General features: G+C 35.7%; 1 protein-coding gene across 1 annotated transcript in view; it reads left to right on the top strand.

Moving 5' to 3' along the window:
* Positions 1 to 23361, top strand: part of TMEFF2 (transmembrane protein with EGF like and two follistatin like domains 2) — a 255770-nt gene that overhangs the window by 192751 nt on the left and 39658 nt on the right. The window contains exons 6-7 of the mRNA XM_012776942.2: positions 9895 to 10043; positions 11027 to 11086. Coding sequence (XP_012632396.1) covers positions 9895 to 10043; positions 11027 to 11086 — 209 coding nt within the window. The remainder of the gene's footprint in view (positions 1 to 9894; positions 10044 to 11026; positions 11087 to 23361) is intronic.

Raw genomic sequence — 23361 nt, 5'->3', positions numbered from 1 at the left:
TGCTCTTTTCTCAGGAATTTTACAAATAAAATTAAGATACCCTTTTATATTAATCCTATTTCCCATCTTCTCTTTCCAAGTTTGGGGTCTAGCACCCTATGAATATTTTTATTGTATTTTTATTATTCAAGTATGAAATATATGGTATGTATTAATATTATTTTAAAGGCAAATTTAAATTAAATTGACCCCAAAATTAATAAGTAAAATATTGATGTAATCATAAAGGGAGATCACTTGAGATAAGTTCTAATTATGAATAAAGCTAATTAACGCCAGTATAATTTAATCAATACTTTATTTTTATACTCAATTATAACAATATAAACTTTTCAAACATCATTTGGGAAATAACATGTTACAAAAACACTGAGAAATAATTCCATGAGAATTTGTTACAGGTATATAAATATCACCTTATTTTCCTACCTTTACATCACAAGGTAAAAAAATACTATTGAAATTTGTTGGATAGATATTCAGTTATTCTCGTGTAGCACCCATCTTTCATTTTATGTTTGTGCATACACACACACACACACACACACACACTCACTACTTATCTCTGAGCTCCCTGAGAGCCAAGAAATAAAGGAAAAATACAATATGTCTTATAGCTGACATTATCTAATAAAAGATCTACCACATAATTAGGTAAGACTACCATTTTTTCCCCTCTGAAAACCATTATCATGAGTATTCTTCTAAGGAAATAAATCAAAATTAGCCAAACAAATGAAAACCACCTGAACAATATAATGGACAATATTTTCAAACTAGCAATTTTACCAAAATAATGCAGAGCTATAATTCATCTATTATTTCTTATCTCTCATGGATAAAATCCAAAGGCATGATGTAAAATTGCAGTTTTGTGGGAAATCTAGACTGTAATGTTCATGCACATTTATTCCTGAAAGCCTTTTGTCAAGTGAAAGCAGACCAGAGGGCCAGTTTGTTTTAAAATACAGACATGAATCCACCCCACTCGCCAGAGTGAGCGTGGGACTCCTGGCGCTCAGGAAGTGCTTAAACACTCAACATGATCATGACAGGATGGAGCGAGTGGGAATTTAGTCTATCGCGTTATTCAAATGTGATTTTTTTGGTAATTTTATTGTATTGTTCTTTTCCTTCCAACTTTTTGTTCTGGGGTTTTCATGCCTTCTGACTCGGGTGTGTATTACGACTCATCCAGTCAGAGCGACCACGATGCTCAGTAATTACAAAGTTACCCTTGGTTATTGAATATGTTTTCCAGCTTAATGAGCAAGAGCATACACATGATGCTAATGAGAGATTTTGCTTCAAGATACTTTTAAAAATGTACATGAGAAAGAAGAATACTTTGATTTTTTTAAGATGTAAATGCAGCTGCTCCAAAAAAGAATAAAAAATATTAATCCTGAGAAAAAGACAACAGTGATCCATGACAATAGATCAAGAGTTAAACCCTGCTTCGGCTATATGATATATTCTGAAGAGGGACGTGGGAGCATTCTCAGCCTCGGAAAGCACCCTGTTTGCTCACTAAAGCAGTGGGCATTAATAAGTATCTGCTGCCACTGTGGTTTTGTTCCAGTCTTCTTAAGTCAATCCTGGAACCAGGTGGGGTATACAAGGGATTATTCTCCTTCAACTGTTGTTAAGGAGCTTGCATACTACCACTATTACGAATAATCCAATTTGCCCTGTCCCAATGGTGAAGATGGAAAACTCTCCCTATGAGGAAAGAAAGCTTTCCTGAGTCGCATACAGCTGCCTCCCTGAGCTTGGCTGCTTCTCTAATACGTTTCCAATTTGTAACGCAACACAGGCCAGGAAGAAAAGCAGGAAACGATAGAGCAGGAAGAGCATGGTAGTGACATCTTTCCCTTAGTACTTAAGTAGAGAGCCACCAAGCCCTGTTGATTCTTGTTTTGCTGCTGTATAGTTGATGCTTCACTTTTGGGCTTTCCTTCCTTGTCTCTATACCTGGCAGCAGTAGCCTGGTAACTAGTCACTCTGCCTGCTTTCTACTGCTAGCGTAGCCTTTCTAAAACACTGCTTTTATTATGTTGACCTTCTCAACATAATATGACCTTCTTCTTTTGTACTCAAAAAGCTTTTGGGACTCTCCATTGCATAGAAGATAAAGGCCACTCCTTGGATTGGAATCGAGTCTCTTTGCAATCTGTCTAGGGCCCTTTGGACAAAAAGAGTTCATTCCAATCAGCACACAGTGCTCTGTCTGCCTCCATACATTTCCCCAGGTCATTCCCTTCACCACTCTTCTCCATCTAAATCCTACCCACCTTTCCAGACTGTTCACTTCCTTCTTCCCAATCTTGTGAGCATTAAAATAGAAAATCATGGAGGACGTTGTAGGCAGGTGCCAGGCACAGAGAAGCGCCTCCTCCCCCCACAATAGTTTTATCTCCTTTCTTGGTTTCTCCCTCTTGGTTTCACCTGGTGAATCACTTCTGCTCACAGCTCTGCCACTGATGTTTTTGGATCAGTGCATTGAATCACCTTCCCCTGTCACCTGATACCATATACATATTACCTGAAGTATGTGCCATATGAAGAAAAGCCTTCTAATACATGTCACTGAACAGAATATTAACAAGAATATTAAATTCTTTATAATGAAATGAATGGGAAACAGAAAAAATATGTGGCTGGAGCCAGAGTAGCTGGGATTTCTCAATAGGTGATGCAGGCATCTGCCACAGAAAGAGCTAAGGAACTTGCTTTAAGATGCTGATTTCTGGGTCCCACCCCAAACCTGTTGAGAAATCAGAATTTCTCATGGTGAATCTCACACACACTAAATTTGGAAGCTCTTTTAGACAGTCTTTGAGCGTATCTAATATTAATTGCAAGTCACTGTGGTTGCACATCAAAATCACCTGTAGCATTTTTGATAACTGCACTTACCTAGGCGTCACCCCAGACCTCCTAAGTGAGAATCTCTTGGTTGGGACACCAAGCATTGGGGGTTTTGAAATATTTCACAGAAGATTTTGATTTGCATCCAGGATTAGAAATCTAGGATTCAAAAGCCAAAAAGTTAATGATGATCAATATTTATTGGGTATTTACAATTTCTCAGAAGCTTTCTTAAGCAGTTTATGTACATTATTCCATTGAGTTCCTGCAATCCTGAGTTATTATCTCCATTTTCACAGGTGAGGATTCTATGGCTTGGGAAAGTTAAGTAACCAGTCCAGTGCCATCGTACTAGTAAATAAGCCTAGATAAAACACAGGTCTATCTAATCCACATTCCAAGCTCTAGTCATTTTCTCCATCTACCTTTATTACATTAGACATTCCGGTATGTGGCCATTAGTTTCTTTCCCAGCAATAATTCCTTCTGTGAAATACATGATTCTGTTTTTTGGTACTGCTCATGGGAAGGATTTCTCAGCTTGGTTTTCCTTTCATTGGGTGTTTATTGTCCTAGGCTTTTTCTAATCAATGATCCCCAGTATTCCTAAGACCTTCCCCATCTAATAGGTCAACTTCTGTTTACCTCCTTATATAGAAGTCAATATCAGTGGCAACTAAGCTTTTTGCACGTACACAATAAGCCTAGCCCTCCTTGGAAAGCCCCATTGCCATCCTGGGTAATATTTCTGGAAGTCATTATTCTTTTCCCCTAGGTTTCAAAACTCAAAGGATCTCCTGCCCACCCTAATTTTTGTTTTTAAAAAAAGGTAATCTGAGTCATGACATGGGAGACTTATTAGCCTTACCACTCAGTGCTTCCTCACCCTTTGTAGAGAGTATTTAATTTTTCAATGCATTTTCACATCTCTTACCTCTTTTTCGCCCTTAAAACTCAGTCATTCCTACGCTGTAGTTTCTTTATAGATAAAATTCTTATAATCAAGTTCCGTCAAAAGGAGTTACGTGAGAGTTAATAAGTAAATGGGCTTAAAATATCGCAGGAGTCTTGAGTGAAAGGTACACACAGTTTTTACTGTTATTAATATAATGTAGTTCATCCATTACGGATCTGACAGAGAGCACAGACGGCGGCTCTGACCTCATTTACTGACCAGGCCAGGGAGGGTCTGCATAATAGCACCAGAGGTGGACAGGCTCAAGGGAAACAAGCCACCGCCAAGCTCCACAACTACCCAGAAAGCCAGGCTTGCTGCAGTGCAATTGGGTGCTTTCAAACTTACTAGGAATATTGTGTGTTCAAAATATGGAATGGAAACCGAGTCAAGGACCTTGGGAGAGGAGTAAGTGACTGCCATGTTTAATAGATGAAACAAAATCTAGTGAAATTAGAGGGCAGCCACAAACCAGACACATGAATAAGTAATTTGCTAGCTGGAAGGTTTTGCATTCTCACACTCTGTCAGATGACAACGCATTCCTAAATACACGGAGAGGCTTATTTAACTCATTGCAAATTCATCCTAGGATGAGATATTTCAAGTGAGGCAGGGAACTAAATTAATGTCAAGCCCTCCAAAATATTCATGAGATAATCATAGTGTGTGAGTTGTCTTAGAGGCTACCTTTTACTTCTTATAATTTAGGTTCTTTACCCCATCATGTGGTCTTCTAAAATTATTTCATGTTTCTCTTATTATGATTCAGAAAGCTAAGGTTTTCAGTCAATGTTAATTTTCTTGGAAGGATTTTCAGAAGGTAGTATTTCCACATAGAGACCCCTGAAATTATTATTTTCAAGTAAGGCTGATTCTTTTCCTTTGTAGACTAGAAGAAAAGAGATCTATGTAATCGCAGTGTCAAAATGTCAAAAGACTGAGATAGGTTGAAAAAAAAGAAGAAGAAAAGAAAACACAAAAATCCTTAAAGGCATTAGTGCAGTCCTCAGCCTTACAAATCCTTGGCTCACTTAAAATACTTGTGGCATGCTGTAATTAACTAGTTACTCCTCTAAGAATGAATAATAGTGCAATTATTTGCCAAAAGCAGTGAAGAAGGGATAGTTTCTGTTTTCAAAAATGAATGCTTTTCATTTTTGTAGAAAGAAACTGTAGATTACTTTACATAAGCTGCTAAACCATGGTGACCTGCAATTTTGCAATTACACTATATGATAATTCTGTCACCTCTTTATCAGAGCCTTATGTTTTTCCAGTGGTTCGAAGTAGCAATAAACTGACAAGTTGCTACCATGTTCAGATTATACTGGTGCCTAAAACTGTACCCAAATACCACAAAATATAAATAGTAGCCCGGCTGGTGAAAACATCAATTTGTCCCAATTAGACTTCGATTTCATTGGGATACTAAGAAGTAGTACTCTGTTTTCTTTGTCTGTGGAGGCACAAATAAATGGAGGATGGCGAGCCTTAGTTTTTCAAGAGCCTTGTTCTCTTTTGGAGACCCTATGTGTACCAAGTAGCACAAAGTTCTCTCTCACAGGTGTTAATGTCTAGCACAATGACCGTTTTCTTTAACTCACTCCAACTCCATCTGCCATTCTCTCAGTAATCCATTCAACAAGCATTTATTGAAGACGTCTTATGATGCACTGTACTAAGTACTAGGAATTCAAAGTTAAATAAGACAACTTGCCCTTGGGAAGTTTGCAGGAAAGTGAAGATATAAACAAGTAAATAGGCACATTAACAATGCAGCAAATGCCACCAGGGAGGTAGGTAGGACCCCACCCCCCACACACATGCACAAATTCATTTACGCATATGAACACACAAACCCGCTCTACCCTCTGAATGTGAATTTCCAAAAGTTCCTCTTTAAAAGTTTTGGAGCAGAGACTCAGGAAAAAAAATTATTATTAAAATCCTCCAATTTTGTGATTTCAGTAGAGTCCATGGGGATGTATGTCTGTGTATATGTGCATGTATGTCTGTGTATATGTGTGTAAATATGTGTTTTTATATGGAGCCAACTTTATATAGCATTTTATTTAAGGATAAAATATTCTGAACAACTGATGCTTTAAGTGCTTGTATTAATTTAATACTCATTAAATTAGCTACATATTCTATTAATAGCACCAGGTGTTAGTTCACAACTTCTATCACTAACATTTACTGATATATCCCAATGATACAAAAAAGCCTGATCACTCATTTGGGAAGACAGAGACTAAGAGGCAAAGTGATCTAAATTCATAAAGTCATGATATATACTCTAAGAGTAGACATTACCTTGTTTTTCAAATCCTGTTCATTTAAAGTATTCCTTTAATCAGTTAATGGTAGGCATTTGGCTCTGTCTTTCCCTGTACTTTCAGTACATAGAATAGTGCAGGCTCTGGCGTCAGACTGCCTGGATTTGAAATTAGGTTCTTCCCTTTACAAGCTGTGTGACTTCTACAAGCCTCAATTTTCTTATCTAGAAGATGGAGATAGTAATTGTAGCTACCTTTCCTTAAGAATATAAAATTGTTATTGTTGGGCCAGGCTCGGGGGCTCACGCCTGTAATCCTAGCACTCTGGGAGGCCAAGGCGGGCGGATTGCTCGAGGTCAGGAGTTCGAAACCAGCCTGAGCAAGAGCGAGACCCCATCTCTACTATAAATAGAAAGAAATTAATTGGCCGACTAATACATATAGAAAAAATTAGCTGGGCATGGTGGCGCATGCCTGTAGTCCCAGCTACTCGGGAGGTTGAGGCAGCAGGATTGCTTGAGTCCAGGAGATTGAGGTTGCTGTGAGGTAGGCTGACGCCATGGCACTCACTCTAGCCTGGGCAACAAAGTGAGACTCTGTCTCAAAAAAGAAAAAAAAAATTGTTATTGTAGCCATTCTTTTTGTTTAGATATCTGTTCAACACTAGTCATTGAAAATTTCCTGTGTGCAAGGTATTGGGCAGGGTGGGGAATACAAAGACAATTCAGCCACTTAGAAATCAAGATGGACTTAGAGTTTTGGATTATTGTCCTGGAATTCTGCATGTTTTTCTAATTAGCTTAACAGATTTAGATACAAAAAATATATAGTAAGTAATGATTATGTAATCAGAGCTCATTGGTCTTATGGAAACATAGAAATAGTTGGTACTTGGTAATCCAGTCACAACATTTCCCTTTCCCCAAACTTCATAGTTTTCAAACCATTCAAACCAAATCTTTGATGATACCTCCATTTATTCAGAAAAATAAAAATATTCTCCATATATTTTCAGTTTCCAATGATTGCTAAGATTCACAAGTTGTCTTTAAAATTTACTCGTGTGTATCTAAGGTATGCAAGTACATAGAGTAGGGAGGAAAGAGGGAGGTAGACAATAGAGGGAAAGACCAATATAATCCATGCATTTATGAAGCTTTTATCCCAGAGATACTACATCTTACTTTCACATCAAGGAATCTATGTCTTCCTTTGGGGCTGAGAATAAAAATGCCAAATGTCTATACTTTTTTTCTCAGCCATTCCCCGAAAGGCTTTATTTGAGGCTGCAAGAGCCAGGAATTTCCAAAGGGGAAACAAATCTTGAAAGGAGGCCCTGGGCAGACAATGCTAGCAAAAGAAAGGGAAGAAGATGTCCAAGCAGAAAAATCTGTGGAACTAAAATCAGATCAGTTGAATTGAAAAAAAGAAAAGAAAACAAAAGAAATTATCCAATTGGAAAAAGAGAACTTGTAAAAATATCTTGAACAATTATCCAATTGGGTGTTACAGCTTAAGTGAATTTTTCACCGAAACATTGATTCTAGCCAATTCAATTCAATCACATTTTCTCTTACCATCTCTATTCTCATTACACCATTTTGTTATGATGTCAACTGGATTTCTGAACTGACAATTATTTCATAATTCTGTCCAGATATATATAGTGTGCATTTCTGAATTTCTTTGGATTTAATTTGGAGATATCTTCAAAGCCCTTTGTATCTTACCTAATTTACTATTTAGATAGACAAATGAAAGAACATACGTTTCTTTCTGTTCTTCTACTGCTAACAAATAATTTTTAGGAGACCTTCAAGGAGATAGTCCCTAGAGTCAAACACAATAACAAACAGTAAAACTTAAACTGGTTTGAAGGCAAAAGAGATCACCTTTTTAAACATGCAAATGTCAGTCTCCCCATGCCTTCTTTATTTAGTACAGATGGTTAAGGCAAGCTTGACCTACAAAGTCACTTCGAGTCTACTCTGTAAAGGACCAAACGCTCTTTGAACATATAGGCAGCTCCTGACCTCAGATTTCAAGATGCCAAGAATCAGTGGAGGTATCAATGTCATGTTCCAGTAGCTGTCATCGCATGGCAGCATCATGGCTAAGGTAGGAATGCTGCACATCAATGAGTTAAGCATTTAGAGATGGTTACCATCTGTCCTCGCTATTTGTTCCTAAACAGGTACATGTAAAAATAACCAAGTGTTCATAAAGCAATTCTCTTACAAAAAAAAAAAAAAATTAAGTTCATTAGCACATTCTGCCAGCGTTTTAAACAGCCATCTAGGTAATTCTGATACAGATGGTCTAAAGACTACACTCTGAGATGCACTGGTGTGTAGACAAACCCTCTCTCACTCAGTTGACAAACTGATCAAGCAGTGATTCCCAAGAATCGAGTCTGGTGCCAGGATGACTACTGAAGAATACAGAATCCTGAGCTTTTCCCCAGATGTACTGGGGCCCAGGAATCTGCTTATGAATCTGTGTATTTAAAAGTTCTTAGGAGATTCTAATAACACAGCCCATGGCATTAAAGGAAAGGGGTTAGGTTTTAGCTTAACACATCTGTGAGTCCTTGTTCCACAATTCACTAGTGCTTTGACCTTATGTAATATCTTTGGTCTATAAAATATTTTTGTGAGGATTAAATAAAACAATGCATGTTAAGAGCCAAACATAGGTATGTTGGTTGCTCTTGTGATTCTATTATATGTCCAGCTCTAAGTAAAATATACAGAAGTAAAACGTGTGGTTCATGACTTTGAGAAGCATACAATCTATTTAGAAAAATAATATAAATATTACAACAATTTAAAATATGAGTTTGTATTCTAAATCAGTACACACATGCCAAAAACCACACAATATTCTGAATAACAAAGTAGATTGTATGATAAAATACAAAGTATTACAACATAAGAACATGGGAAAAATCACATAAAGTTTGCTTAAAAATGTTTAATTCTTCTACTTTAGGTGACCTTATTCTCATTAATTCACCAAACTTTTATTTAGATTACAGAAAAATACTAAAATTCTGAGTAAGTGAGTTATTTTATCATTTAAAATGAGAAGCAGAAAAAGAGCAGTGTATATTTGAGAAGGCAGTCTGTGGATATGCTTAGCCCAAAAAACCCCTGAAATTTTATACGGAAAGGTTGATTATGAGTATTAGTATTTCTGGGGAGAGTTCTATAGCTTTCATTTGATTGTTAAAGGGGTTTATAGAACCCCTAAAAGTATTAAAGACCACTGAAGATTCCTATTCAGCACATTCTGGGTGCATCCTTATTTATGCTGAAAAAATTTAACTCCTGATTGCATTCCAAATAATTTACTTGTTTGCTTTCTCTTAACTGTCCTCTGACTCATTTTCCTTAAGCTTTACTGAGAAAAGAAGTAAGATTTCATGTAATAAAGCTCTGAAGCAGAGTTTCATGGCTACCTCAGCCTATTCAAATTCTGCAGGCATCAGCATGGAAGTTTATGTAGATGTTTTAAAAGTTCCAGGGCAAAGATTAACTGATGATCATTTTCTAAGTTTTCCCTTTTCATTTTTTTATCCATTGCTCAGTCTTTTGAATTATTTTTGGTTAGTTCTGTGTCTCTTTTCTTCTCAGGTAGAAAAGTAAAGGAACTTTCCTGGAAAGATAAAATTCAATTTTGCCAACTTGCGTTTTGCCAACCTAACTATATTTCCATTTGTGTTTTATTTATAATGTGGTAACAACACTATTGATGTTACATATTTTTATTTCTCTCTTCCTTTAGGTGTGTGTGCAACATTGACTGTTCTCAGACCAACTTCAATCCCCTCTGTGCTTCTGATGGGAAGTCTTATGATAATGCATGTCAAATCAAAGAAGCATCATGTCAGAAACAGGAGAAAATTGAAGTCATGTCTTTGGGTCGATGTCAAGGTAATGTTCATACCAAAATTCATTTCAAAGAGTGTTCTTGGGCTTTGTGCAGAAATGAAAAGTGAAAATACCTCCTTATTAGGCAGCTATTTCATCTCCCAAAGGCAGTTCTGATCTGCAATGGATAGTAGAGTCCACTGTCTTATTTGTGTTGATTATAGGAGTTTGAGGGGCTGCCAACAGCAGTCCAAATTTCTTTTTATATAATGGGACTGTATCATCACAATGCAATAAATACAGAAGGTAATATTCAGAAAAAAATAGACATTCTTCTTGAATTTGACTTTCTTTTTAGAAAGTCAAAAGCAGTTTTAACAAAGAATCCAAGAATTTATTAGACGATCTTGAAATTTCAAACACATCACTTCTTTGTATGATTGGTTTAGTGGAAATATTTCAAGTGCATTTTTATTTTTTTTTATATACTCAATCAACACGTTATAGATTAAAATTTCCACAAAGTAACATTTAACATCAAGAGAAAAGGGGATAGGAGAGGGGTTAAGGAACCAGTCCAAGGAGTATGACATGGACAAGAATAATGCCCTGGGCTGTTCCAGACGGTTGTCACAGCAGAGTCCTTGTTTTGGCCAGAGCCTTTAGTGGCAGGGGCTGGGTGCAGATCTTGAGTGACAGCAAGATGGTGTCTGTGGAGAAGTGCATTTTTTAAAAACAGGAAGTACTAGAATGTTCTATTTTGAGTTTTGTTCAGAAATATTTTCTTGGTTTCTTTACTTGTTATTCCTTTATTTCTGTTATAATTTTGAACCTTCTTCTTGTCCCAACTTTAGAAATGTGTCATTGCTTTATTATTTGCTCTCGAACAGAAATTGACATTGTAAATCTTTGTCTAAAGCATTTTTAGAATTATGGTTGGAAAAAATTCCTTAATTGCAATGAAGATACTGTTGGAGAAATAATGTAAGTTTGATGTTAGATATTTAGCAAACAGTTAATCAATGTTTGTCAATTTTTTAACACAGATAACACAACTACAACTACTAAATCTGAAGATGGGCATTATGCAAGAACAGATTATGCAGGTACATAAAATTTTCCATTACACTACCTGAGCACTTCTGTAAGATAATCTTGGGGAATCCTTGTTTACCATGCCTCTGAAATTGAGCCTAGTAAGACTTCTGACATGTGCTGGTCTTCTCTTGCTTAGTTCAAGCTTTCAACAGGCAGCAGTAAATTTTTGTTGTTAAAGCAAAGAAGACATGGTTTTTTTTCGTGCCAGAGTTAAAGCAATTGTCAAAAATGTCAGTAAGATATAATTAACTTGTTTTGACAGTGTAAATGGTACAAATGACAAAACATTTATCAAAGTAATGGGCATCGATGGAAATTAATGCAGTTTTTGGCAGTATATTGTAATAAATGCAAATGTCCTTGTTTGCATTTTCATAAAAGTCAACAATAAAAAAGTTTGCTAGTTTCTAAAAAGATAGAAAGAAAGGACAACTACAAATAGTAATATAGGCTGTCTTTAGGTGCAGAATTTAAAAAGTATGTGTAATTTGTTTTAAAATTAAATTTATTTAATTTTTTGATTTATTTAGAAACTACAGTATAGCTTCTCAGACATGCAAAATCATAAACAATTTTATATGAAAATATAAATCTTATTCAGAAATTATAGAATTTCATTGTGAGGAATATCTCTACCTAATATACTGTTCCTAGAGTGAGAAATAACTTATGGGTATACATTGGAATTTTATCAGATTCTAAATTTTATAGAAATTTGGAGTAAAAAATATAAAAATAAAATTGTTGAAGTTGATAATGATATATCATTATTGATATATTGAAACTAAGAGTTTCATAAAGCTCTTTTTGAAACAGAGCTTTTCATTTAGATATTAAAGAATTATAATGAGTTATGGCTAATATTGAATCAAAAAAGAATTGCTTCTTTTCTTTCAAGGTATATACTACCATTCACTCTTCTTTCTGAAATTTTGTTGTCTTTAACAATATTTCTGAGATTATATACAGAATAAATGTTTATGAAATTGAAAAAAATTAGTCTATCAGATGTTTTACTTATTGATATCTCAAATCTCTTAAAATTTAAAAATAATAAAAGGATTCTTTTTAAAATTTTTCCATATTTTACCTTAATGTTTTTCAACTTTTTATGGGCTAGAAGCCTGGAATTATCATGGACAATGGTACAGGGAAAAACATTAGTTCTACTGTTATATGGCCATTCTCAAAGTGTCCAGGAGGAATATTTATAGATGTTGCTTGAAAAGAGTAGTCCAGTGGTAAGTAGTCCAGTGATCTTTTACCCAGAACTCCTCTTATGTTCATTTAAAAATCTTTAAGAAACATGCATCTTTTATTAATTTTTTTTACTTTTGTTATGGGGAATTTTTAATATATGCAAAGTACACACTGTAGACTATATGCTATAATGAACCCACATGTATTCATCATTCAAACTCAGTAACATCCACCCCTGGCTAACACAGCCCCATCCCCACCCCATTCTCTTTTCCTACTTCCATAATACATGGGAGTAAATCCTTAAAATTGCATCATTTCATTCATAGTTTAGTGTGCATCTCAAAAAGATCAACCTTTTTTTTAAAAAAAAATCACAATACCATAATCACACCAAAAATAATTAATGTGTTCCTTAAAATACACACCTTTTATCAAAACTGTTTGATAAGTAACACATTTTTGTGGCATGTTTTTCAGTACTAGAGTTCCCAAGAATGCATTTTGAGATATCCTGATCTACAGCAATATTACTAAAAATAATAAAAGATAACAATAGAAAATCAAAGACTGATGCCAATAATATATTTAGAAATCAATTAAATGATAGTCTCATTCCTCAACATTTCCAAGCTTCTAGTAGTATTTGCATTTTCCTAAATTTGGGGACATAAACTTTGAAAAAACTAAAAGGAACCAAATGGGCAGTCAGTATGTCATTGTCCTCTTAATTTCTATTTCACATGTTAAAAACTCTCCACTGGAAAGGATGGAAAAGAGGAATCGTGTGACCTGTGTAACTCACATCCCAAGAGTTTGCTATGTGCTCACAGCTAATTTAGTGTCATAGCCTCTTCCCTTGTTAGACACACATTCACGGACTCTCCCACCAGAGGGAAGTAATGATCTTAACACCCTCCCATTTTTTCCTTATATATGTCCTTACTACTATAGATTAAAAACATTTACCGATCCTACTTCCCTTTGTCCCCTTGAGCCTACTTTTAAAAAGCTGTTAATACAAAAATACATGTTTCTGATTATAAAAACGGAGGCCTTCTTTAAAGAAAGTCTAAATCATAAAATAAAATCATTATGTCTCATTTTAATATCATTTAAAAGAAAAAGACTCCAGCAAGGACCAGCAGGGACTGAATTATTTTTAAAAAATGCAAACTAAGGGAGCAACACCTCCAACAAAACTAATATGTGCAGTAGACTAGAGTGTGGCCAACTTGCACAGAGATGTGAATTCTACAATCCTTACAGGTACATAAAAGTAATCAGCACCAGGAAACCAAAGAATTTGCCAGATAGTTCCTGCCCGCAGTACTTTCTAGCTGTGTCTGACTTGGGTCTCTGGTCTGCCCTCTGTCTTTTAATGAGACCCAAGGCATTACTGGCTCTTACACTGAGGGCTCTGGATTTCTGTGTTTCAAGGCCCAGTGACAGGATCCCTGTCAGATAAGCTAAACAGGCCACTTAATTTTATTCTCCCTTTATCAGTCTTAAGGTTTCGGTTTAGAGTTAGATCTGTCTCTTTACCCACAGAAATGTTCAGAGAACACAAATTTTGCAAAACCACAAAGCCAGGGCTTTCCAAGCTTTCCATTGTTTGAAATTGCTAAAATTAAACTTTCCTTCTGGAAGTTTTAAAATAGCAAATATTTTATACCTCTTGAAATTTGCAATATCTTTTTATATGTATCTCCCTTTCATGTCTTGTAATAAAAAGTGTAGTTCAACATTTTTTTTTCTTTATCTGGTATATGTATTTTCTGATTATGGTGCTTCTTTGTCTAAAAGTCTGATCATGCTTCAGAAAAAAGTGGCTATATATTTTTCTAGTAAAAATGTACTTCACTTTATAAATGGTTAGATATTTTTAAAAGCAATGAAGTTAAACTATTTTGTTTTTATCATTTAGAAAAAACAATGTATTTTATTTTGTGGCATCTCGTACCAGTTTCCAGAAAGGATTTGCAGTGTCTTACAATTAAACTACATTCAATGAGATTGTTTAAACAGAAATTGAAAACATAAAAACAGAATTGCTAAAGAAAATAAATATATCATCAATATAGACTGTTACAGTCACTGTATTTAGCCTTAAGCTTCCTTGCAGCCAATATAAAAAGAGAAATTATAGTTGAATGAATTCATTCAACAAATATTTACAGAGCCCCTGTTATATGTAAGCCACTGTCTAAGCTTTACAAAGGCGAACAAATCAACCTAGGTCTCTGCTAAGCTAAATGTACCTTAGGTTTTTATTGTCTGATAAAATTAATAAAAAGTAATTTCAGAGACCACAGACAAAGTTTCTCTATGTTATATTACACGGAAAATACTTAGCATAGATCTTTCTATAAGACATCCCTGGAAAACAAAGAATGAATAACATTTTCAACAGTGATTTTTAGAAAATATGCCAAGAGGCTCTTCTTATGGCTGGAAATTTTTAAAATCAATTTTTGACAACATTCTAGAGCATAGCAATAAAATATGTATAACTCAAGGATAGTGTTTCTCTGGCAGACTAAAGTAATGAGTTTCATTTATGTATATTTCCAAATTGGAAAAGAGAAAAAACAGAGAATACTGAGGAAAATGGCTGTGAGGGGGAGCACACATCTGTAGGTTAAACAGGAACTGGATAGCAAAACATTCAGAACATCTTAGTTAAGATAAAGAACATGTGAGATTATGGTATGTACGTAGGAAAAAGAAATTTCCTCTGTTATTAGTGGCTGTTAGTGAATAATGTAAGTCCTTGGTTATCTATGCCTTTCGGGTTGGGGGGGAGGGTGGGAGCCAGGGTCCCCTATCTCTGTGTCTGGTACAGGGATGCATGGATTCCATGTTGAGTATTACACTATGGAAGTTCATTATTTCTTGTAACATTTAGATTTACTTTTGAGGAAATTTTGTCTTTAGAAGTTCATTCCTTATCTTCAAGCAGTAATTTAGATATTAAGCTCAGGTCTGAATTATGGAAGAAAGAAGCAGGAAGTATATAGTTAAACCAAATGCTATCCATTCTATTAATATTCCATCAACCCATTTTTCCATGCACTAAAAGGAAACTGACATCTTGAAGTGGTATCTAGATAGTCTAAAGGAATTGTCATAATAACTTGTTCTCTGCAGAAGCCATGGCAATTTACAAAGCATTTTCACATATATTGTCTCCTTTAGTCTTCACAACAGAAATGTGAAGGAGATATTACATGCATTTGACAGGTGAGAAATGGAAGTTCAGGGAGATTAAGTAAAAAGAGTATGTGTTGGAGCTAAGGTTCAAACCATCATCACTAATTCCAGAATCCAGCAAGTGTGAGGACCAGGAGAGAAAAGTCATTACATAACATTCTTAGGGGCCTTAAGACTGCCTCTGCACCCTGAAGATTAACCCCTTGGAAGTTCCAGACCCAAAAATGTTTCACCATGATGTCTACATTGCTGTGAGATGCTCCAAAGAGTTACTCTTCTCTTTGAATTTATGTCTATATATTCTAAGCATCCTGTAAATGCTGTATTGTTTGGCTTTGAGATTCTTGTGTTCTATTTCCTATTTCTCCACATGGACAAGAGAAAGCAAACGAAAACCTTTGCTACTGAGAAATCCTATATTAATGAAAAAGAAATTGCTGACCTCTTTGTGATAGTTTGTAGTTTTACAAAGATTCATTCACATTACCTCATTTGTTCTATGTGAACCCAATACTACAGGGGTACAGATAGTAAAGGCTCAAAAAAGCTAAGTGGCTGACCCAGACCTGGATGCAATATTTTGACATATTGACCACATACCTGTTCAAATAGGACACTTGCTTGATTTCCCTATTATTTCCTATGATTGCTCCTCCACATATATAGGTATGAATATAAAATGGTTTCATATCATATTTACAACATGAATTATTTCAGTCAGGTGGTAAAATTCTGCATTTAAAATGGAAGCTTTTTCCATTTGCTCCTGAACACAAGGAGCACTTCACCAGAAACTATGTTATGTCTGGACCAATAATTTGATCTGTAGGAAATAAATAAATAGCAGCAAATGCAGGCAGCAGCTTGTAGCACAAATATTGGTATCAACAGTGAAATAAATAAAAATGTTTGCCCAGGCTATTACAGTGCCATCAGACTAGCCTAGAATATTTAAGCCTAGGAAATGAATTAAGATGTCAAGATTTTTTCAAGATTTCTGAGAGAAAGTGTCTCAATGCAAGTATTTTCCCCTCTGGGATTTACATTAGAGTGCTGCAGAATTCATAAAGCTTTCCGTGAACTCTAACTCACAATTTTTCCTGCTCTCTTGAACTTCTGTGCTTTCATTGTTTTTCCCATAAAATCATGTAGCCAGTCATCTGTAATATTATGTTATATTCATGGTTATAGATAAACACAGAAGTGGAATTTGCAATACAGATGAAGGTTTTCTACTGAAAAGTTGCCTTGGGCCCTGGTAGACACTCTGGAAAACTTTGTGTTTATGCCCCAGTTCATAAGCACATCCTGCATCATTTATATGCACTTTTTCGTATTTGAAATGCTCCTTTCTGAAACAAATTGTTCACTTTGAGGTGTTACTTATGTACTTTTCTCTGCCATAATGTGTGGCAGCTGGTTTAGTGGCTATAGCCACAAAAATCACACAGGACTGAGTTTAAACACTGGCCATGCTATTATTGGTTATTCAACCTTGAGCCAATTAGTTGAAGCCTTTGTTTCTTCATCAGTCTCTTCATCTCTTCAATGGAGATAATAAACCTACTTCCAAAGGATTGCAGTTTAAATTTAAAAACATCATGTAAAGTATTAGCAAGCAGCTAGTGAGCTAACTATTGTTATTCTTTTGTTTTGGTCTCACAAATGAAATGAATTTATTTTTATGGGAAATATTATACATTGTATGGGAGATGGTTTGTCCATAGGATATATATTCAGAGTTTTTATATGTATATTACTATTTATGGATTCATACAATTACAGGAGATCTATAGATTTTTTTCCCTACTCAAGTCAGATGACAACAGCCTGTTGCAAGAGACCTTGGCTGACTATTTTTTCATCTATATTCATCATGTATTGAGCACTTATTTGTAAGTTTTCAGTAAAATGATATATCTAAATTTTTATAAGGCCAATTTTCCAAATTTCCTCAAGTCAACATAATTTTGTGTGTGGTATATTTTGGTCACTCAAAATAATATGATCATAAGATTATTAGGACATGAGCATTCAGATAGAAATTTAGTAGGAGGACACAGCATATGACAGAACTGCAGGATGATATCTTTGTTTCTTTTCAATTTGAACTTTAAAACCAGTCATATATACTCCAAGGCATAAAAGGATCTACATATTCATTATTTAAAAGAAACCTATGCCTATGTAATGGGTGACCAAACAAAAATAATAGGAATGTGGTATATATAAATTTATTTTTATTTATGCAAAACATTATTTTCACTCAGAAATGTTAATGTTCACGTGTCAGTAACACACACACATACACACACACATCTCAAAGAGTCGAACAAATGTTTCTAATGAACTGATCAAAAAGAAAAGACAGGTTTACTTAGCATAGGAGGCAAAAAGGAAAAAGCTATTTAAGCTCAAAGACCTAAATATTGGTAGTGAAAATGCTATGATTCTCCACCTTAGTTTATGTTTTTACTTCAAGCATGTTATTTCCATTCCCAAGAACAGTAGTATAAGTAGAATTATGAAACTGAAAGAAGAAAGAGTAGAATATAGCCCAATGTTCTATATAATCTCAAGGCACAATGTTTTCCACAAAACTAGTAAATAGAATTCAAGCAGTCTAAAAAAAAAAAAAAAAAAAAAAAAAAGAGCTCACACAAAATGTTCAGAGCACTTTGATTTGCTGCTTGTGTTAATGAGGCTGGCATGCCCCAAATATATGAACCCACATTATCAAGTACACTAAAAAGTCAGTTCTCACATCTTGATGATTTGAGACTGTGTATAAACATAATCAACTAAAAATATTTTAAAATATCTGTAAAACTAAATCACTCAGAGAAACTACATTTCCAAACAGTTACTTGCTTCATGGGTGTAGCCCGTTCCCTCCAGTTGTTCATTTGGAAAATGCTTACACTTTTGGTTTTGAACTCAAATTGTAATCAAAAGGAATCTAACTCATGAGCCAAACTCCAGGCATAACAAGTGTGCGGAAATCAGTGATAAGGCTTGAGGGAAGTGTGGGCCTAGTAATCTGGGAATAGTAGTGAGGAGCAAAGAAAACATCAGCCCACGTCTGAGTCCTGAGGTGCAGGGCAGGAGGACAGCAAACATGGCCAGCTAGTGAGAAGGTGGAGGGAATTCATTATTCTCAGGGAAAGCTAGTGCTTCCATATGCAAGAAGAAAGGGGAGATTTCCAGTGAGGCATCTGAGGATAGAAGGGGGGTTGTCGGTGATGGAGCACAATTTCAGGTGAGCTTTGAGAAGTGTCTGGAATTTGAGGGCACAGAGATGGGCTTCATCAAGAGCAGAGAACCAACAAGGGCAGCTCATCACGAGTCTGATGATTTGGTGCAAGATAAGTGGGGCAGGATAATGTGAGAATTATGCTTTGGATGTCCATTAGATTCATGGTAGAAGCAAGAAGAGCTCTCAGACTTGTAAACTCAAAAATCTAAATTTTGGACACACCAAGACCATGCCATCCCTCAGTGGTAAACTCGAAGCAACCAAACTCAGTGCCTGCATACTGATTTGCTGTAAGAAAGAATTACCTAGAGGGCTTACATCCTCTCACAGTGTATTCTCTTCCTCGAGTTGAATGATCTGAGAAACCCAGTTATAATGATGCTACCTATTGAGCCTAAATAGAACATATATTCTTTAGATGTTTAAGGCAACAAGCTAAAATAGCCTGATGCTAATGTGTACACAGTAGGGATACTGCTGCCCTCAAATCAGGATAAATAAGAAGTATCCTTGCCTAGGACATCTCTCCCATGGTCAGAACTTGCACTAACACTATTGGCTTGTGGACTCTCCTTTGTCTGAGTTTCCACTTCTGTGTGGCCTCCCACCCAGTCGAACTATTTTCCTAGATACAGTAAATTTAATCAAGGTAAAATTGAGGCCTGGTCTCGCAGAAGGTATTACATGACTTTAAGTCATTCCAGGCTCTGAATGGGCACAGGGCAATCCTGCTCTCTACTTCTGGGCCCTTCTGGGACCTCTTGCTCAATAGCCCCCAAGAAATGACAATATTAGTATATATCTCCAGGCTTATTGGATTGGTAGATCTGTCTGCATTGTGAAAAATTGCAAAAGTTTTAGCACAAACTTAATTTGGAAAGCTATTTTTTAACATATAGTTCAAAGAGATTTGACCAATAACAAAGAAAACTACATAATTCTTAAAAGCAAGTTTAATAATTTTATTTTCTTCCTAAGGTAATTCTTAGTATTTATGTTAATAAATGTCCTTTATGGTGAATTGTTAATGTTTAACTTCATAAAACATAAACAGAATGAATTTATTAATTATCCCTCATGGAATGAGATGGAGGGTTCTGCAGAGAGATGTTAATGCAATATCAATGTTTGATAGTGTTACATAATGTTCCTGTAAAATATATTTCACACCTATAAAAAATTCTCTGCTTTTAATCTTTCTTTCTCATTTTCTAAGGTTCAAAGCTGTGTGTGTCATATGTTAGAAAACTCCCTCTTGAGAGTATGTCTTCTAAAATTTCATTTACCAATGAAATTAAATGTCTGTTTAGCTAAAAAAAAAAAAAAAAAGAAGAAGATTCAATACATTTCTAAAAGTCATTTTGAAAATGAAGCCTAAAAACAAGCTCCATTTGTCCTCCAGAAATTAAGTATTCCAGAAAGATCATGTGTTATTAGTCTACAGACTTTAAACCAACAGGCGATTAGTGCATTGTCAGGCAGTACACATCCAAATTCACTTCTGCAGATTGATTGTCTGTGTACTGTCACAATTATTCTACAAATCTTGCACCACTGGGTTTTTTTCCTATTTGTTTTTCTGTTATTTAAAGAGCCCCAGGGAAGTTGAAGGTTTCCTGTTGTTTGAAATAATCTGAGCAAATCCCACTTCTATTCCCACACACCTGGCCACTCTCCCTCTCCCCACAGTTGGCACGTATGCCTTTGTTACTGGTTTCTGACTTTTTTTTTTTTTTTTGAGACAGTCTCACTTTGTTGCCCAGGCTAGAGTGAGTGCCGTGGCATCAGCCTAACTCACAGCAACCTCAATCTCCTGGGCTCAAGCAATCCTGCTGCCTCAGCCTCCTGAGTAGCTGGGACTACAGGCATGCGCCACCATGCCCAGCTAATTTTTTCTATATGTATTAGTTGGCCAATTAATTTCTTTCTATTTATAGTAGAGACGGGGTCTCGCTCTTGCTCAGGCTGGTTTCGAACTCCTGACCTCAAGCAATCCGCCCGCCTCGGCCTCCCAGAGTGCTAGGATTACAGGCGTGAGCCACCGCGCCCAGCCTGGTTTCTGATTTTTAATGAAATGTAGCTGTAGAAGCATGAGAAAGAACCAACAGGCAGACCAGAGAAACTTATCTGTATGGTAGTTTTAATAAAGTGTCCACATTGTCTTTTATACATACGATGATCAATAGTAAACATAGCATCCCGTCAACAATGATAGGCAACTATTAACTCTTACTTATCTATGTAGACTGTCAGTACTATATGCTAATATTGAAGCTGGTTGCTTTCTGCAAATTAGCATGCTTCTGAGCTATTCACCTTAACTATGAATTGATACATGCTCAGGAAACACAGATAATTGTAATGTTATCCTAAGAAAACCATCACCATCTTCATTATAATCATAATTATTATCATCATCATAATCATCAGGAAATAATATCACTGGAATAGGCTCACTTAGTTCATTCCAAAATCAACTACAAATTATATGTGTGTTATCTATTGTTTTGGATTCTCTGCAAGGCTATTCTTCAGTGATATGGATAATCATATTTATTTTTTAATTTCATTTGGATTTTAGAGCAAATGACTTACAAATAGCATTTTGTAGGAGAAAGAGCTTGGAGGAAGAATGCAGAACTTTTGACTTAGTCTCATCTCTAATCTCAGCTGACTCATCTAAATTTAAATAGTTATTTAGTCTCTCAGAGCCTAAGTTTTTCCATCAGTAAAATCTGAAAATAAGATGAGAGCGTGATGTTGTCTTTCTAGCTTTAAAATTCTATGACAAAGTAATATATAACTTTAATTCAGGAATCATGATTGAGGAAGAGTTGTTGACCATCAGTCTATGGCAATGGTTGTCAACTGGGGCAATTTGCCACGTCTCCACCAACCCGTCCTCCTCACCACCCCCATGAGATACTCATGAGATACTGGCAATGTCTTGAGACATTTTTGTCTAAGGAGGGGGTGAGCATGCGTGCTACTGGAATCTAGTGGGTGGAGTTCAGGGATTCTGTTATCCATCCTATTGCACAGGACAGCCCCTACAACAAAGAATTATCCATCCAAAATGCTAATAGTGTTGAAGTTTAGAAATCCTGTCTTGTGGTGCTAAAAATTATGAGAATATACATATCAGGTAAGCTCTAGAAGTTAAGGAACATGAGTCCAGAGCTGTACTCACTAATAATTTCTCAATTCTCTTGTTTCTCAAAAGGAGATAAATCCCAGAACAAAGATTGCTAGCTTAGTCTAAGTCTTATCATCTACTGCTTCAAACACATACTTGGTTTAAAAAAAGGATAGTTGTCCCATAATAGAAAATGTAAAGTTTCACAAATAAGAGGGAATATCTGTCTCTACAAAGGCTTATTAGAATGATAATAATTCATCTGGTTAAAGAAGAAATTATAATTTTGGTTATCGTAAATTATTGTATCACTCATCTGATTCAGTATTCCTAACTAGTATTCTCATAACCTGGGTCCCTGCTTTGCTTCTGTTTAAACCTGTGTCATCTTTTTGTTCATATTAACTATTTCTTACAAATTTTTTACTAAATTGCTGAACTAAACACTGCCTGTTTGAAAGATTGTTTAATGATGTTCTTTGAAGAGTTAATAACAACCATTTTAAACCTTCTTTTTATTATCTGGGTACTTTCCCATTATAAATTTTTGTAAACCTTAACTCATAGAAATATATTTAAAATCATCTGGTGAAATTCTATTAAATAAAACATTTGATGGCGATTTTTTAAAATTCTTTTTATTTCATCATATTATGGGGGTACAAATATAGTTAAGGTTACATATATTGCCCTTGCCACCCCTCCCCCCCCCAACTAAGTCAGAGCTTCAAGCGTGTCCATCCTCCAGGTGGTGCGCATCACACTCATGATGTAAGTATACACCCATCCCCTCCTCCCCCTCCCACCTGCTCAACACCTGCTAATTGTTTCTTTCTTTTTTTTCTTTTTGACATTTTGGTTACATTTTATATCTTTGCCTCTCCCTAAGAAGGGTTAGAGGTATGCCCTTCCCCTCCACAATGCTCACCACATCTATAAGATGTAGGTCTACCCCCCAATCCCTGGTGAACACTACCACCATTTGAGCACCATAGTTTTAATCAGTCAGTACCAATGTGATGGTGAGTACACATGGAGCCCAATTTCCGGAACTTGTGTCTCCTCACTTTGGATAATGGGCTTAAGCTTAATCCAGGATAGTATGAGCAGTGCTAGCTTGCTGTCATTTCTTATAATTGAGTATTATTCCATTGTGAGCATATACCAACTTTTGATTATCCACTCATGAATTGACAGAAACTTGGGTTGTTTCCACGTCCTTGCAATAGTGAATTGTGCTGATGTAAACATTCGGGTGCAGATGTCTTTATAATAGAATGTCTTAATCTCTTTTGGGTAGATACCTAACAATGCTATTGCTGGGTTGAATGGTATTTCTATCTCTAGCTGTTTGAGGTATCTCCAAATTCTTTTCCACAAAGGTTGCACTAATTTGCAGTCCCACCAGCAGTGTAAGAGTGTTCCTGTCTCTCCACATCCTTGCCAGCATTTGTTTCTTTGGGATTTCTTGATACAAG

The sequence above is a fragment of the Microcebus murinus genome, chromosome 8 (assembly GCF_040939455.1).
Source record: "Microcebus murinus isolate Inina chromosome 8, M.murinus_Inina_mat1.0, whole genome shotgun sequence".
In the NCBI taxonomy this organism is placed as follows: domain Eukaryota; kingdom Metazoa; phylum Chordata; class Mammalia; order Primates; family Cheirogaleidae; genus Microcebus; species Microcebus murinus.
The sequence above is the reverse complement of the archived record's forward strand: the minus strand, read 5'-3'. Positions and strand labels throughout refer to the sequence as shown.